An 18,255-nucleotide genomic window follows, 5' to 3' on the forward strand; every position below is an offset into this window, starting at 1 on the left:
TACAACCAGAGGGCTTTTTGTCTATTTTTTGTAACTTGGAGCTACGTGGTCACATCCTTTCTTTTATATTTTCCAGTGCCTTCCTATGGCTCTTAGGATAAAGTCCACAATCCGTAACCTGGCCTGTAGGGAAATGTCCTCATTCCTTCTCTACCTGTGGTTTCTCCCTGAATGTTCCAACAGCTTCAAATGCCACCTGAACACTGATGACTCATTTATATTTCCATCCCTTGCACACTAGGACACCACCCCCTCTGCTTATCCACGGAGATGTCTAACAGGCCCCTCCGACTTAACCAAAACAGAACTATTGACTTCTTTCTGCAAATCTCCCTCCCTGACATCCTTCCCCATCTCAGTAAAGGATGTGTACCAATATCCACCTCATAGCAAAAGCCAAAGTAAGCAACATCCTTGATTCCCACAGCTAGTCCTTCTGTCTAAAATATACCTCAAATCCAACTGTTCTGTAACTCCTAAGACCCCAAGGTCCAAATCAGCAACACCTTTCTTCTAGACTACCACAAAAGCTTCCTAACTGGGCTTTTTGCTTCTATTGTTGTCCTCTTACAGTTCATCATCCTTGCAGCAGCCAGAGGGATATTCCTAAAGCACAAATCATTTCTTTCCTTTTTATAAAACCGTTAGCATAAAATCTGACTTCTTGACGGTGGTCAACAGGCCTTACACAATCTGGCTCCTGCCTGTCTCTGCCTTCACCTGCCTGGACTCTGTCGTCTTTCTCTGTGTCCAGTCACACTGATCTTTCTGTCCATAAATTCACCTGTCACAGGGCATCTGTGCTTGTTGTTTTTTGCTGCTTGGAATGCTTTTCCCCTTGACTTTGTGCGGTGGTTTTACTTTCCATTAAGGCCTCAACTCGGTTGGGATCTCTTCTGAAAGGACTTTGCTGGCCACACTAGCTAAAGCAGCCTCCCAGTCACTATTACAGAGTCCTATTTTATTTTCTTCATGGCACTTGGAGTATTTCAAATTACATTCATTTACTTATATGTTTATTGTTGCTCTCCACACCTCCTGAAGTGTAAGCCCTTAAAGATGGAATCATGTTTCTCTCTTTACTCATTTCATCAGTGCTCAGAACAGTGCCCAGTGCAGAACAGAGCCTGAGGCTCTCAAACGTGTGGTGACTGACTTTACTTCCAGTCTTCCTTATAGAACTGCCCTCATGTCCCCTGTGTTCCAGGTTACTGTACTTCTCTCTCTTGAAAATGCCGTGCTGCTCCCAACCGAGGACTCCTGCATCTGCTGTTTCCTATACCCACCACAGCCCCCACACCTACTCCTAGTTTGTGCGTCCCTAACTCATACCCTTCAGGTAGGAGTCACTGCGAGTGGGCTTCCCCGACTTCCATCCTAGGTTAGGACATGTCCCATACCACCCTATCCTTTTTTTTTTTTTTTTTTGTATTGTTACAGTTAAAATCATTTGTAAGTCTTTGTAGGCAGGGACCAAGTTTTTATTCTTTCCTACTTTATTTCCATAACTTAGTTTCTGGAACATGGTAGACATGCAAATATTTGGTTGATGAACACAATTTTGAGAGAATCAAATCAGGTAAAAATTAAAGCAGTTAGCATGGAGTGTAACCTGAATTTGCCTTGCCTACTTCAATAGAATTTTTTTGGATTTGTGAGATAGAGATAGGAAAGCACTGTATAAACAAAGTACTTTATAAATATGAGGGGGTTTTTTGGTGTGTGTTTTTTACTAAGGCCTATTCACAGTCACATCCCTATGGTTTCATGGTCTTTCAAAGTACAAGGTGTTATGTTTCCCAGCCATAATACTATTGGACCAGGCGGTAAGATGAAATACTATTCTGTTGTTTTTCCTTAATAAGCAGCACAGTCTTGGACCTATTTACCAAAGGTAGTTTTTCCATTAGCTTTTATGGTGGTTAAGATGGAAGTGGAAGAGGCACTTAGGTGCAAAGAATATTTAGAGGCTGACTTAGACATTTTTTTGAGTCTTTAGAGCTGTCCACTAAGGCCTTTAGATTTCACTTCAGGGCATTTTCCTATCTCTCTGTTTAGAGGTTAGTTACTCCTTTCTCCCAAACAAAACAAAATCTGACACAGTTCCAAGAGCAAATTTATTCCTGAACAAATGCCAATAGGTTGTGCCTTACCAGAAGGCGTAGGAAGAAACCTAGGGAAAGCGAATGACATCCATGAGAATGGAAGTACCCTGTGTAGCCTTAGGTCAGTCTCTTCCCGTCCCACGTTTTAACACTTTGTTTTTAAAAAGGCTATTCTTTATTGAGTAACCTATGTGTAGAGCAATACAATAAGCAATTCTACACACATTATTTCATTAACCATTCTAATGACCCTGTAAGGTGATCAGGAAACTGAAAATAGTTCCTTTTGAAAATAGAGCTTGAAAAAGAAAAGGAAAAACAAACCAAAAAACCCCAAAACAAAATGAAAATAGAGCTTGAAGAAAATAGAGCTTGAAGACTTTATACTACCAGATATAATTCTGAAAACCTTTAGTTAGAAAATACTAGATTTTGGCTTGATCTGTACCCAGATTAAGTTTGTGTTGAATCATCCAGAGGTATGAGAGTGACTTTTTGAATTGTTATAGTTTAATAAAACGACTGGTTGACTAATGTGTTGTAACTGAAAATGCGTGGGCCAAGGGAGTCAGCAGTTTCTGGGGCGCTAATCCTGGTTCTATACTGAGTGACGTGGCTTTGTGGAAGTGACTTTCTTCTTTGGTGAGGCACTTCCCTCTTGTCCCTGCTAAAACAAAGAGCACTCCAGTATAGGCAACCATAGATCTCTAGTTGGAAATACAGACTTCCAAAGTCTCAGTCTACTTCAGCAAAGGCAGACAGACCTCTGAGGCTAGCCATGGACTTTTGAAGTTGTAAGGAGCCGTTGGTCACCTATTCTCAATCTCAGTTCTAAAACTTGGGTATTGGATTCACGGTGTCAATGGGATTTCCCTAATCTGTGGCCCACATTTATTAGTGGTCACAGAGCAAATGTATTTTTGAACAAATACTTATGGAAGCTCTTTTATTCTTTAACATGGGAAGATTTTCTCATCAAATAACACCAGGAAAATTGAGCGATGGTACTTCCTTGTGATCGTCTTCTTCCACCTCAGTAGACGATACCATTATCCTCATGCGGCATTCAGCCCTGCTTCAGGTTTGTGCGCTGACCCAGATTTTTCTTTATGGGAAACAAGTGACCGAGACCTTGATAAAGCTCTCTCTTTCTAACATCAGTGCTAATGTGTCATTTAAGTCTAATTATTGGGGATTTTCAGGATTCTTGATTGGGACTTGTCAGATTTTACAGTGAGATTGAAGTGAATTAATCAGTCTTCCTCTCTTGAATTTGCTTTTCTAGTGAAGCATTCATAGAGAAACTTCAAGTCTATTGAAACAGCTAATGTTCATATAATACTCTAGAGCAGTGATCCCCAACCTTTTGGCACCAGGGACCGGTTTCATGGAAGACAATTTTTCCATGGACCAGGTTGGGCGGGGATGGTTCTGGGATGATTCAAGCACATTATATTCAAGCTCACCTCCTGCTGTGCGGCCTGGTTCCTGATGGGCCCAGACCAGCATGGAGGCTGGGGACCTCTGCTTTAGAGTTTATGAAGTACTATTTTAATGCATTATCTTGTTCAGTACCCACAGCAATTCCAGGAGTAGGTGGGATCCCCATCTGTAGATGTGGGAACCGACAAATGAAGAGGCTGAATTGTTCAGGGTTTAATAACTAACAAGAGGCAGAGCTAGGACCCGAGCCTTGGTCCTTCAATTCCAAATCTTAGGTCTTTCCCACTTTTATGTCTATCCCATTTTGCCTACAATTTTTCTTCTTTTGTTTTAAAGCCATCATGTTTTGTGGTTACTTACAAATGGGTTGAGATCCTGTCGCTTCATCTGCAAGATGTCATCAACTTAATAATAATCACAGGGACATGGTGTCGCCGAGACTGCAGTACTCATGTTGGAAAATAACCTTGTGGAATCTTTGAGCCACCACTACTACTACGTGGTTGTTTTGGGTTATTCTGTCTAATCTTTCTATCCAAACAAGGTTACTCATGTGTGGTGTTTGTTTCTGCAGCCAACAATTAACAGGAACAGGCCCCAGCTAGAGGAGGGCTGTTTTTACTCCTTTCAGACAGTCAGCTGTAGCTCAGCACATGAAGTTTCTTCTCTGGATTCTCATTTCCAGCAAATGTTCTTCATTCCCTCTGCTCTGATGCCCTCAGCCCTCAGTCTGTAGAGGGAAATGACTGCATTTTTGAAGAATCCTTTATATAACTGAGATCTAAATTTTTGTGGCATCAACCTAAGTCTCACTAGGTGGACTCCCTGCCTACTTAGAAACCTCACCTAGAACCAAAAAAACACCATCAAATCTAGCCTGAGTTCCTGCTATGCCTTGGCATGGAGAATCAGCAAGATTTTTCTCAGGATATGAACAATATTTCCCCTCTGGAAACTCTGCAGTTGGCACCAACTAGTTCTTTTCACTTTTGACTGCAATTTTAGTCTAAATAATCCCCTGGGCTCTGGCTCCAACCTCCTGTCAGCAGCGAGATCAGACACTGGGATATCTCTTTCCTGGCCGCCCCAGGCTTAAACTTCGGAAATTGTGGGAAATTCCATTCTTTGGGCACGTAGATCTTCTGACTCCCAACGTACAAGAGTTTTTCCTGCTGAGTAGAAATGGTATCAGTAATATGGAGTAACAAATAATGAAAATAGTCCTTTATGTGTACATAATATTTAGTACTTAAAAAGTGGTGTTATATTTATTCTTTCTCCTTTCTAATAACCCCAGGAAGCAGAGTGGAAAAGTGGTTAAGAGCATCAGGTCTAGATTTATACTGTCTCAGTTTGAGTCCCATTTCCAACATTCAAAGTTGTAGCAGTTTCCTCATCTGTCAAATGTAGACCACTTGTCTCATAGGCTTATTGTATAGACTGAGATAAGAGGGCATGAAAAAATTATTTGTTATTATTATATAAATAAGAAAACCAAGGCCCAGAGAAGCTAAGTAGGGACATTGGAGCTAAGATGTAAACCTAAATTGTTTGCACTTTGTGTCTGCCTCATCTCAGCTTCCTCTGAAGTCAATACCTTGCATTGTATAAAGGTAGCTTTGATCCTCAACAACTATGGACCTCTTACTCTCATTATTTATCACTTAAACTTCTATATGAAGAGACAGAAAGTGCAGGGTTTATTATCTCTACTTTACAAAGAAAACAGAGGCACCAAAGAATCCTCTTAATTTAGAATAACACAGTGTGCTTGATTCTTAGCTCTTAGCACATACCAGTTGCCCTCTCTGAGGAGAAGAGACATGCTATCTTTTTCCGTCTCTCCCCTTTACTTTCCTGAGTTCCCCACGGGGGGATCTTCAGTGGGCAGAGATTCTGGGGTAGGAAAAGTAAAACTAGTAAGTTCTAGTAGGCACTCTTGTGGTACGGGGTAGTCTCACAAGAGGTAAAGAGGAAGAGTGATTGGGAGGTAGGGAAGGTGAGGCCTTCCTCAGCACCGCTGGCAAACATTAGTTTACATCCTTATTTGCTGCATTGGCTGTGGCAGGGAGTGGTGCTCCTTCCTTAACTGCGTGTAAAATGAATAGCAGAGGTCTTCCTGATTGTGCCACTTACTGGTATATCCTTTGGATTGTTTCATTATGTGACCTGAGCCCTGTTCACACTGGCCTATGTTACAGGGAAAAGGGGGACAAGGGCAGAGGGTAGATTAAAGAGATATTTGGGAATAGATATTGAGGATATGTTTATTGATTTTAGAGAGGAAGGAAGCGGGGGGAGAGAAACATCAATTGGTTGCCTCCCGTATGCGCCCTGACCGAGGATTGAACCCACAGCCTAGGTGTGTGCCCTCACTGGGGATTGAACCCACAATCATTTGGTGCATGGGATGATGCTCCAACTAACTAAGCCACCCGGCCAGGGCTGGAGGTAGATATTTAATGCTGACAAAGACAAACCCTGTGAGTCATCAGATGTTAGTATTATTCTCATGGAAGAGAGGTGATTTGTACAAGCTTCTAAGATAAACCAAGCTCGCTCAGGACTTTTGACTTCAAGTGAAAAGATTGTTCCAGAACACCATGTATGCTCCTCATGCAGGTAGCAGAATGGTCCGGGTAATTAGTATCAGAACTAAGCCTGGGACATAAACAGTGGTGCCGAGTGTTAGACATTTTGCTCATAAACAGTGCTACAGGTTGGGCAGGCTCACTTTCCCGTACGTAAGGAGCCATCTTCAGTTTTTTAATGTTTCTCTAACATTTCTATTATAGGCTATCGTTCGGAAGCAATGAGTTTAAAACCCTTCACCTACCCGTTTCCAGAGACAAGGTTTCTTCATTCAGGATCTAATGTGTATAAATTCAAAATCAGATATGGCAACAGAGTCAGGTAAATTTAAAGGGGGTTGGGGGTGGAGGGATGGAGTAAAAAAGAAAAATAAGTCATGGACGCAGACTGCAGTGTGGTGATTGTGGGGCAGGGGAGGGGCGGGTGGAGGTGTAAGGGGGATAAGTGGTAGTGGAAAAAAGTACAATAAAAATAAATATTAAAAAAGAAAAGAAAATTCAAATAAATCAGATATGGCAACAACCTCAGGTAAATTTAAAGCTAGGAGGGGGTAGCCTTTCAAACAGGTTAGCACATTTTCCCACAGGTCAGCCTTTCTCTGCCTACGCCCAGTCCAGGAGACTGGCTGAAATAGTACCTCGTCGGTTTCTTTCTGAGGCATTTTATATTCCATATATTATATATTATTTGTGTAAGTTTCTAAATTAATGATGGCATGACTTTGGGGAAGCGCTTCTTAAAATTTTTTATCTCAGGACTCTTTGCACTCTTAAAATTATTGAGTATCCCAAAGTTTCTGATTATGTGGGTTATTCCTGTCAATATTTATCATACAAAAATAAAACAAATTAAAATGTCATACTTATTAATGTAAAAATAATATGTCATAAATTTTTTTTAATTGATTTTAGAGAAAGAGGAAGGAAGAGAGAGAGATTTGTTGTTCACTTATTCATGCATTCATTGATTGCTTTTTGTATGTGCCCTGACCAGGGATTGAACTCACAACCCTGGTGTATCTGGACAGTGCTCTAACCAACTGAGCTACCCAGTCAAGGCTACTGTGGTAGTTTTTTTTAAAGGTTAATTGCAATGTGGAATCTAAAATTATATCAGTGAACTTTTTGAACTCTGCTGCATTAAAATTCATTGGTCTCTCTTGTTCTTTGAATGAATGTTTTACCTAGAATGATTTTGTAGCATAATGCATTTCATTGGTCATTTGGAAAACATGTCAACACATTTCATTATACAGGAATACCTCGGAGATACTGTGGGTTCAGTTCCAGACCACTACAATAAAGCAAGCCGTAATCTTTTTGCTGGTAGAGAATTTTGCCTTGAATTTGTAAAAAATGCAACAACTGTGAAGCACAGTAAAGCAAAGTACAATAAAATGAGATATGCCTGTACAATATCAAAAAAATCATATTTGTTAATATCACTACCAGTCGCATCAGAAACCTGCCAATCTCATAGTGGTGGACAGAAGTTTTCCAAAGTGCAAATTTTTGCTTAAAATCCCAAAATTTATCACTGACAAGTACTATCAGTTGTCATTTTACAATAAATACCTGAATTGATAAGCTCACTGTTCATTTTTGAGAAAATGTCACATTACCAAGTCTCATAACAACCATAGTTTGTATGTCAGCTGACCATCCAAGTAAATCGCTGTTCCATGAGAAGAGCAGGTAGCTTAGTTTGCAGCCTAATGGCACAAGTGCGTCTCCTCCAGACAACTCTGTACTTCCGTAGGTACAGAAGTGCCTTATGCATACTTTCCGTTTTATCCTATAACATATTAAAAAGACATGTGTTCAAGGGTTGGGATTTTATAAAATTACTAAATTTTTACTGCTTCCTAAAGGGTATTAAATGAAGCTGGATTTTTTTTTTTTATGTGTGGCAGTAAAGGTTACTATAACTGCTAGTACAGTTTAGTGCAGCTGGCTGGATTTATGCTCAAATACAGGCAGTTTTGCTCACTGTTGCTTTTGCATTAATGATGACAAAGGTTAACCCAGTGAAAAAGGCAAATAACATCTTAGTATTCTGAAAACAATGTTTTTCCCTTGGAGACCCCTGGAAAGGGTCTTGGGGACCCCTAGGGGTTATCAGACTATACTTGACTACAAATGGTCTCACAAATTAGTAGCTTTCACAGTGGGAATGTCGGGTCTTGGCAAGTTAGTAAAATACCTTGGCAAAATACCTGGGAGAAGGTATTTTGGTATATAGCCTTGTGCCAATTCTCAGACCACGCCACCTAGGTCATCACTTCCTCCCATGAGCCCAGGGTCGGCACACAAACTTGTTATGTAGTCATGTTTCTTTAGCTCAGTGCAAGTGTCCTTTTTGCTCTACTGTCTGCTGTTTCCAGGGCTTTCCTTCTTGGCTTACTCACCTCTTGTTTATTTACCTTCTAGAAGGGAAGATGTAGAGAATAAGGAAGTCATCATCCAGGAGCTGGAGGTAGGGAAAGAAGCTGACAACTTCTGGGAAAGTTGTTCTTCCGAGGATGTGTCTATATCCTGATTTCACTTATTTCTAACCTACTGAGTCACAAGTCCACTTGATTGCTTGGCTTCTCCCTGCCACATTTCCTCTGCAAAGAAATTTTACTGTTTTTCCAGGGAAATTAAAGCCTGTATCCTTTTTCAGTTTTCCTAGTTGAAATGTCAGCAGCTTTTGAGGCTGAGAGTTATTTTGTTTCTACCAGCGTTCCCAGCCATAGGCAGCTCTCATTTGTGGCAGCTGGCAAAGAGAAAGGTTCCGGAGGACTGGGCGGAGTACCGCCTTCCAGGGCTCTGGGAAACCTCACCATCCCAACCACTGCCTGGTACTTGACGTTCAGGAAACTGAACTGTAAATACACAGACAAGGCTGCTGTGTCTTCATCTTAATTGGAAACATTTGCCATTGCTTTATTCCCACTTTATTTTCATTCCTTTTCTACCCAGCTCCTCTAGCTTTAGGTTTTCACACAAGAAGAAGACTGAACAGGTGGACGTTTTTATAAATTGGTAAAAGTACTGGGCAAGGAGCTAAGCCACTAATTAGTAGTGTGACCCTCAGCAAATCATGTATCTCTCCAGGTCTTGATTGTCTCATTGGTAAAATGAGAGTTTTAAAGATTTTATTTTTTTCAGAGAGGGGGAAGGGAGGGGGAAACATTGATTGGGTGCCTGTCATACACCCCCAAATGGGTACCTGGCCTGTAACCCAGGCATGTGTCTTGACCAGGAATTGAACCTGTAACATTCCAGTTCACAGACTGGCAGTCAATCCACTGAGCCACACCAGCCAGGACTAAAACGAGAGTTTTAAAGTCATTTAATCTCTTATAACTTCACAACTCAGTGATTTATGATTATTGTGGTTTATTAAAACATATGCTGCCACATTTCAAAGAATTCAAATATAATTAGATACACAAAACTGTGAAAACCGAAAATTTGAGTCATAGCCCTAAAGATACCTGTGGCTCTTTGGCTAAGCATCGAAACATAACATTAGGATCTCACAGGACCTCAGAAACATCATTATAAATAGCAATATAGGACCATGGCAGTTTTTTGCTTATTTTAATTCTGAGTAGAGCAGAATTAATTCACTTCACTCCGGTTAATTTGGACAGAGAAGAGCTCAAGGTAGCATAGTAAAGCGGAGAGAGCATAGACGTTAGAACCAGTCAAACCTGGATATGAATTCCAGTTCCGCCTTCACAGTGTGACTTTGGGCAGGTGACCTACCTTCTCTGAGTCTTGTTTTTTCACCTGTCAGTGAGGTTGGTAGGTAGTGCCTGTCTTCAGGAGAGGATCAGGAGTAGATGTGTGCAATGCCTGCCGCGTAGTAGCTCAATAAATGCTAGCTAGACAGCATTCATATGCATATATAATCACATTAATGTTTTCAGAGTGCTTTTTATATATGCTGTTTCTCTCACTTTCATTGGTTTTGAGGCAGGAATTATTCTCTTTCAGTCATTTAGAAAATATTTATTGATAGGCACTATACCTAATTGTTAAGACATGCCTGGGTTCATATCTTGGCTGTACCATTACTAACTATGAAACCGTGAATAAGTTATTCCATCTCTCTTTGTCTCAGTTTCCTCATCTGTAAAATGAGGATAATAGAAGTATCTATCTCATAGGGTTTTATGAGAGTTAATATGTATCAAAATAATAACACTTGCCATTGTGATTACTCAATAAATATATAAATAAACTAGATACTATGCTTAGTACAGAGAATACAAAGATAAACAAGACACATTTCCTACCTTCTGTGAGCCCAAATATGATGGAAACGAGGCTTAGATGAAATGACAAAGCTAGGACTGAAATTCAGATTTTTTCCCCCTAGAAATCTAACGGTCTTTTTATGATACCAAATCATTTAATTAGTGTATACCGATAAGCACAGGTTAATTAGAGATTAATCAATTAAGATTTTTAAAGAGTAGAAGAAAAGATTTGACTTAAGCAAAGGCAAAAGAACTTTGTATCAGTAAATACCAGTACTGTTCATTCAGTATATGTTTACTGGAGACTTGTCACACATCACCCACAATGGTAGACACCACAAGAGAGACACTAAAATAAATCAGCATACGAGGTCTATCCAGAAGGGATCCAGCCATGTAGTATGAAAAAAAAAAGACATTTGTTGAAGAAGGTACAAGATACAAGAAGCATGGCACAGAGGACAATGATGCCTTAGTCCCCTTCAAAGTAGACACCTTGGGACCTCACACAGTTCTCTCAATCACCATTTGTTGCCCCATTGTATTTCCCTGAATCTCATCGATGGTGTGAAATCTCTTCCCTTTCAAAGGTGATTTTAGTTTGGGGAAAAGCCAGAAGTCACAGGGCACCAAATCTGGGCTGTAGGGGGATTGGGTCACCTGGGTGATTGGATGTTTTGCCAAAAAACTCTGCACAAGATGTGATGCATGAGTGGGTGCATTGTCCTAATGAAGCTGCCAATCACCAGTTGCCTATAGCTTCGGCCTTCTGAATTATCTGAATAGTTCTGGGGAGGAATGTTCAAGCTTAATGCAAAACCTGGTGCAGATCTGTTGCTCTACTTGCTCAGGCATTTTGAATGCAATAGTCTCACAGTACATGTGCTCACTCAATAGCACCTACCGCCTCCACTGACCAGTACAGTGAAGTCATCATTGTTCACGCATGTACGTTCCAGTCCATTCTCCTTGGCTGCCAGGTTACATCGATGTCATGCGAACCATTCTGGTTACATTAACAATGGCTGGACTTTTTCTTGACAGACCTCGTATAGTCTACCTCAAGGAGATTTCTCAGTAAGGAAAATAAAACATATGTACATGGAATGTGGTAGGCCCAAAGCTAATTACTGTGCAGTTTGAGACTAATGGTTAATTACAACTTGGAAAATCAGGGAAAATTTTCTGGTGATGAACTATATACGTTAAAGGTAGGTAGGATTTGGACATATGCTGATGAGTGGAAAGGGCATTTCAGGCGGAGGGAACAGACTGCATGGGCATAGAAACGGAGATGCAGAAGGAAGGCACATTCAGGGAACAGCAAGTAGTTCAGCTTTAATAGAATATGGGGTGTGTGAAGAGCCATGACAAGTATATATGGAAAGACTTGCTGAGGCTAGAGAGGATTAAAGTCATTTCCATTGTTTTTTTCAGGACTCTGTTCGTGTGGTCTTGGGAAACCTGGACAACCTGCAGCCATTTACTACAAAACATTTCATTGTATTTCCCTGTATCCTTTCATTTCTGGATGGGAGTGAGCTACAGTGCAAATTGTTGATTGAAATAGAAGCACCAAACCTGTAGGCAGTTTGGAGGGTAGGTCAGGGAAAGGAGAAAGAGTCTTATCCCTAAAATAGTACTCAGGTATTCATACTGACGTCTTCCCGCACTCCTTAGCACCATTTACCAGATAAAAGCAGATGGGAGAGAGTGTCCCACCTGAAATTCAAACATGGGGAAATTGCCTTGGTCCCCTATCCATTTGTTTTGACTCTGTACGTGGAGATGAAATGGTTTCATGAAAACCTGTCAGCTGGTAAGTAGAATGCTGGAAGTGTGGGTGGGAGCAAAGGAAAAAGGGGAAAGTCGGAGTTCCGTGGGTTAGAGGTGCCAGCTGAATGTGGCGAATGGCCAGGCAGACTAGGCCCTGTTGCCACACTGTGTGTAGGTCAGAAGCATGTGCTCTACGCCAGACTGCCTGGCGCAAATCCTGGTGGCTTTGTCACTTAATCTCTGTGCCCTTAGATAAATTTCTTAATCTTTCTGTGCCTGCTTTGTGAAATGGTGAATAATAATAATAATATCTATCTCTTTGAGTTGTTAAAACCATTAAATATATAAATACTGGAAGATGGAAAGTAAGTACAAAGTCTGAGAGAATGACCACTCAGTGAAAGAGATTATATAAATACTTCCTTCCATTTTAGAGTATTCAGTGACTTTCACCGAATATCTTAAAGCACTATCTCCCAATTTTTAACCCCAAGGGCCATCACTCTTTTTACTCATAGAGGGACAAGTAGACACCTGCCAGTTTGATTTGGGAAAGGGTGCAAAGGCCTTGCTGCAGAATATCTCCCCAATTAATTTGTCACTGATGCCTGAAGTTTCACCTTTTGTTTCATAGTAGGGACCCCCAAATAAGTGGCATATTGTTAGAACATGGTGTAAAGCAAACTCTGCGATTTTCAGCTTGTAGGTGATAATAGCTCTAAAATAGGGGAGGAATAGATTTTTGAAGACTGTATTTCTAGGGTAAGTGGTACCAGGCAGAAGGGAGAAGGGCATACGTACATGGAGGTTTTGTGTAGGACAGTTTTGAGAAGTAAAATGGTAGCCAGAAATCCAACTTGATCCATTTTGACATTTAAATTTTCTGTTGTAGGAAAACCAATAAATGACAGTGCTCTTGGGTTGGTAAGTTGCCTTTTGTATGTGATGTGAAAATTGCCTTTATTGCTTCATGTTGTAAAAAAATCCCACTCTAGTCTCTTCCTTTAACTTTGTCTCTTGTTGCTGCCCAGGTCCAATCAGAATTGTATGCATGAGACCATCTCTTTCCCCTTGGCTAGATTAAGACTGTCTCTAACAGAATGTCTGCCCTACTTGCAAAGCTGGCAAAGTTGCCTTTGGCAACTTAAAGGTGGGGCATTCATGATGCCCTCCTGAACGGTAGGGACCTCTGGAAAAGAGGAGTCACAGGCATCTGTTTCCTCTCTGAAGGTCCTAACTGAGAGGGAGGCAGCAGGGGCCATGAGGAAGAAACGGAAACGCACGGAAGTGTCCAGCTCCCCCAGCAGGCCCGGGCTGGACAGGTTGGTGGTGTTGGGAGAGAGTCAAAATCCTGCATTCCAGTTACGCTTTGCCAGCTGTTGCTGCTGGTTGATCTTGTCCTTGAGCGAGTCACTTTCTCAGGGTTTCATTGGTACCTGGCTCTTCCGGTGGGTGGATGCAAATTGGTATTTGCAGTATAATTTGAACAGTACCTTCTTCAGCAAAATAGGATTCTTCTGTTTAAGATGAAGGCTGAGGAAAAAATGCAATCAGATCTATACAAGTGCACTCAAAATATATTCAGTGAGTACTTACTATGGTTGTACTACCAAAAAAACACAGAAGACACAAGATGTAAAAAGTTCCAGGATATATAAGGACATAGGGAAACCCTCAAGAGAGTAAGAACAAATAAACTGTAATTCTGTTTTGCCTAGTGAGCAGTAAGCTTTTAGAACTCTATGTAAAAAGAAAGTCCAATCTAAAATATAAATGTGTACAGGAGGGTGTGGTGCTGTGCTATTAAGTGGAATATTGAGCACATCACTAATATGCTGAAGTTGCTATTGAGGAGGCTACTTACTTTCTTCTTCTGATTCTCTGGCAGGGACAGAGCGAGTCCGTAAGACAGTTCAGTCATTCTAATTAGTACCAGAGAGGGCTGCTGGAATAATCCAAGGTGTGGTTTGCTCCCCAGCCCAAAGTGCTCTCAGCCTGGGTTCGCAGAGAGCAGCTGCTTTTTCCCCCCGGCACTGTGTGGGCCCCAAGACAGTCAAGGGCAGCGAAGGTAGATCATGAGGAAGCTGACTCCTCCATCCTCCTAATGCACGTGGCCCTGAGGGGTGAGGAAGCTCCTTTCCCAGCCAGGTGGAATGGGAGTGTGCTTGCAGATGTGAAGCTTTGCGTGGTTCCACTTCGCTGAATTTTCCGTGGAGATGAAGCTTCACATCTTCCCTTTCTCTGAGTTTGTATGCAACATCAGCTATTTCAAAATCTGATACCTGCTGTCAATCCATTTTTCTTTTCTCAACCACTAGATCTCTAAATGTCTCAAATTAGGATTCTACTGTGAATTAAAGCAGCACCCAAAGAGAATTTGGCCACACAATTTAGTCTGTAGGCCAGGAGTGGTATAAAAATAGCCAACCTGCTGAAATATTCATTTGAGCCACATTTGCTTGAATGTGGCAATGTTGTTTCTGCCAGTTACAATTCCTGGGCTTCCCCCCTCCACCTCAGGGCCAAAATGAGGACTTCCAGCCAAGGTTCCAGCAAAAAGAAGCTCCTTATGGAAACCAGCAGGGTAAGCACAACAATGGAGACTTCGAAGCTCTTGACTGTTCCTGCTCTGTTACAAGCAAGTCAGGATTCCTGTTACCAGCACATCTTGGTCCTTACTGCAGACCGAATTGACTGAACTCAATCTTGGGTTTCGTCCTTGCCACAACCTGTCCCAACCGTAGCTGCATGACACTATACACATCGATGAATCCTTTTGTTAAGAGTTCTTTTCTCAGCTGAAAAAGCCACTTCTTATACTCTGCAGTTCAAATAAGAAAATAGGGTTGTTGAACTGAGGTAGGATCCAGTATAGGATTTTCTCTGTAGAAGCCTTTTTGCCTTCATCTACACTGGGGTCTGAGTCTAGGAACATGTAGTCTTCACAGACAATCTAGGCACGTGACAGCACAGGATACTGGTAAGAGAAAGCTTGTTTAGAGCAGGGATGGGCTGGCCCCAGTAGTATTTGATTTTATTTGTGAGGTCTGTTCCCTGTTCAGATACTTGTATACTCCATTTCAGGGCTTGTTTTCCATAGTAGTCTCTAAAATAACACCCTTTGTCTTTTCCTTCTCTCTTGAAATAGCTGTTATTTATATATTTTTTCTCTTCTGTCTCTCCAAAGGCTCTGACCTTAAGTATCCACACATTCTTAACTCACCTCCCTCGCCTTCCCCGGACCCATTACATGATCAGTTAGCAAGCAAACATTTCTATGTGCATTCATTCAGTAAACTTTTACTGAGTGTACTATGCGCCAAGAGCTAGGGAGCCCTGGCTGGTGTGGCTCAGTGGATTGAGTGCCAGCCTGTGAATCAAAGGGTCGCCGGTTCGATTCCCAGTTAGGGCACATACCTGGGTTGTGGGCCAGGTCCCCAGTTGGGGGTGTGTGAAAGGCAACCAATTGATGGCTCTCTCATATGTTGTTGTTTCTCTCCCTCTCTTTCTCCTTCCCTTCCACTCTCTCTAAACATAAATAAATAGAAAATTAAAAAAAAAACAAAAAACAAAAAAACCCCTAGGGATAGCACGCTCTCTCCCAAACAATCCAGCTGTGTAATTACTGATACACGTGCTGTGTGCAGGAGTACAGGAAGTGCCGGATACAAAGGGACCGCATGGGAGAACCTCACCCAGACCAGGAGGCTGCCTCTATTAGCTCAGAGAGTTAAAGCCGAGAGGAGAGAGTACAGTGCTTTGGGGACTGCAAGCCAGCGCCTCTGGAGCTTGGAGTTACCTTCAAGGTTACAGGACTCCCTGTAAAATATTTTTAAGTAGAAAAGGGAAATGATTTTCACTCCTAAATGATGATTCTGTCTCCTGTTTGCAAGGCATCGTGCTAGATGCCGGGGTACACCCAAACATGTAAAATTGGGTTTCTTTCCAGAAGCTAATTGTTTAGTTGGAGGAAGGTGAATTCTCAGGCTCAGACTTCTACTTGTGTGGGCTGCAGGGCTTCCTTGTGCCATGGCCAGCTGGCCCATGGAGTGATTTTAGGCAGATAGTTGCCCTCTTCTCTCCTCTCACCCTTTTGAGAGGGAAGAAGAACTGGAAAAGTACAAGAGGAGTGCAGGAAGCTCTAGAGAACGAAGACACTCCATACAACCAGCATAATCGCTGTTAAAGGAATGTTTCCATCACTCTACCCTTTGTACCTTCCTATTCTTAGTTCGACAGATCATCTCCCTCAAGAACTGTACCCACAGTTTCTTATTCAGCATAATTACCTTTCAGCCTGATACTGAATTTAGAAAAAACTATGAGCAAAAAACCCCAAAAGGAGTAGGTTTATTGGTTTTGACTCAAAGCCCAAAGACAGTCTCCATTGTAGACCCTGTTCCCAGAGAGAGGATTTCTCCTAAATTAAAGTGATCACAGTGACTTTCAGTGTGAGCCACTTCAGCTGGAAAAGTTGAATTTGCTCCTATGACCCAATGCTTAGTATTTTCTCTGCTTTTTAGGGGAAGTTAGGGTGTGGGACCACCTCGTGGATTATGCCTGTCTGAACACACTGAAAGCCTATGTGGGGAAAGCTTAGAAGAATACGACACATACCTGAATAAGGTCTCTGGTTCCATAGAAGGTGTTTTGAGGAGAACGGGAAGGGAGGGCAGACCCATCCCCTTGGTTACCCCATGTCCTAGACCTAGAGATCCAGACGTTGGAAGGATGAAACATGGAAGAACAAATGAATTGGTCCAGAAGTGAAACAGGTTGTCACGTGCATCGTTCTGTTTGTTTGCTTGTTTGCCACCTCTGTCCAAACTGCACTTCCAAGCAGATCTGGCCCGGAACATGCAGACGACAACCTTGTGTTTGGTTTTCAGGGTATTGTGTCCTGTTGGATGTCCCAGGTGATACCTTCAGTCTTTTTTAAAATTATATTTTATTGATTATGCTATTATGGTTGTCCTGATTTTTCCCCCTCTGCCCCCCTCCACCCAGCAACCCCCACTCCCTCAGGCAACCCCCCCACCATTGTTCATGTCATGCGTCCTGCGTACAAGTTCTGAGGCTACTCCATTTCCTATACTGTACTTTACATCCCTTTGATTATTCTGTAACTATTTGTGCTTCTTAATCCCCTCACCTCTTCACCCATTCCCCCACACCCCACTCCCATCTGGCAAGCATCAAAATGCTCTCCCTATCCATGACTCTGTCTCTGTTCTTTTGCTTAGCTTGTTTTTTAGATTCAGTTGTTGATAGATGCGTATTTTTGCCATTTTATTGTTCATAGTTTTGATCTTTTTCTTAAGTCCCTTTAACATTCCATATAGTAATGGTTTGGTGATGATGAACTCCTTTAATTTTTTCTTGTCTGGGAAGCTCTTTATCTGTCCTTTGATTCTAAACCATAGCTTTGCGGGGTGGAGCAATCCTGACTGTAGGTCTCTGCTTTTCATGACTTTGGATATGTCTTGCCAGTCTCTTCTAGCCTGCAAAGTTTCTTTTGAGATAGTCTTATGGGAACTCCTTTGTAAGTAACTATCTTCTTTTCTCTTGCTGCTTTTAAGAATCTTTTAAGGTTAAGATTTATCTTTAACCTTTGGCATTTTAATTATGATGTGTCTTGGAGTGGGCCTCTTTGCATCCATCTTGTTTGGGACTCTATCTGCTTCCCGGACTTACATGTCTATTTCCTTCACCAAATTAGGTAAGTTTTCTTTCATTTTTTTTTTTTTTTCCAAATAGATTTCCAACTTCTTCCTTGTTCTCTTCTCCTTCTGGCACCCCTATGATGAGAATATTGGTCCTCTTGAAGTTGTCCCAGAGGCTGCTTATACTACCCTCATTTTTTGGATTGTTGTTTCTTCTTGTTCTGATTGGTTCTTTTTTTCTTCCTTATGGTCCAGATTGTTGATTTGATTCTCGGTTTCATCCACTCTACTGTTGTTTTCCTGTAAATTGTTCTTTATTTCAATTAGTGTATCCTTCATTTCTGACTGCATCTTTTTTATGCTGCTGAGGTCCTCACTGAGTTCCTTGAGCGTGCTTACAACCAGTGTTTTGAACTCTGCATCT

The 18,255-nt window shown here is 41.6% G+C and overlaps 1 protein-coding gene across 1 annotated transcript in view; it reads left to right on the plus strand.

The window, feature by feature from the left end:
* The window catches only part of MAJIN (membrane anchored junction protein), a 35,483-nt gene that overhangs the window by 12,695 nt on the left and 4,533 nt on the right, over window positions 1–18,255 (plus strand). The window contains exons 6-12 of the mRNA XM_045183493.2: window positions 6,344–6,461; window positions 8,570–8,615; window positions 11,830–11,905; window positions 12,086–12,211; window positions 13,061–13,092; window positions 13,399–13,490; window positions 14,689–14,752. Of these exons, the coding sequence (XP_045039428.1) occupies window positions 6,344–6,461; window positions 8,570–8,615; window positions 11,830–11,905; window positions 12,086–12,211; window positions 13,061–13,092; window positions 13,399–13,490; window positions 14,689–14,752 (554 nt within the window). The remainder of the gene's footprint in view (window positions 1–6,343; window positions 6,462–8,569; window positions 8,616–11,829; window positions 11,906–12,085; window positions 12,212–13,060; window positions 13,093–13,398; window positions 13,491–14,688; window positions 14,753–18,255) is intronic.

Source organism: Desmodus rotundus, chromosome 5 (assembly GCF_022682495.2).
Source record: "Desmodus rotundus isolate HL8 chromosome 5, HLdesRot8A.1, whole genome shotgun sequence".
Lineage (NCBI taxonomy): Eukaryota > Metazoa > Chordata > Mammalia > Chiroptera > Phyllostomidae > Desmodus > Desmodus rotundus.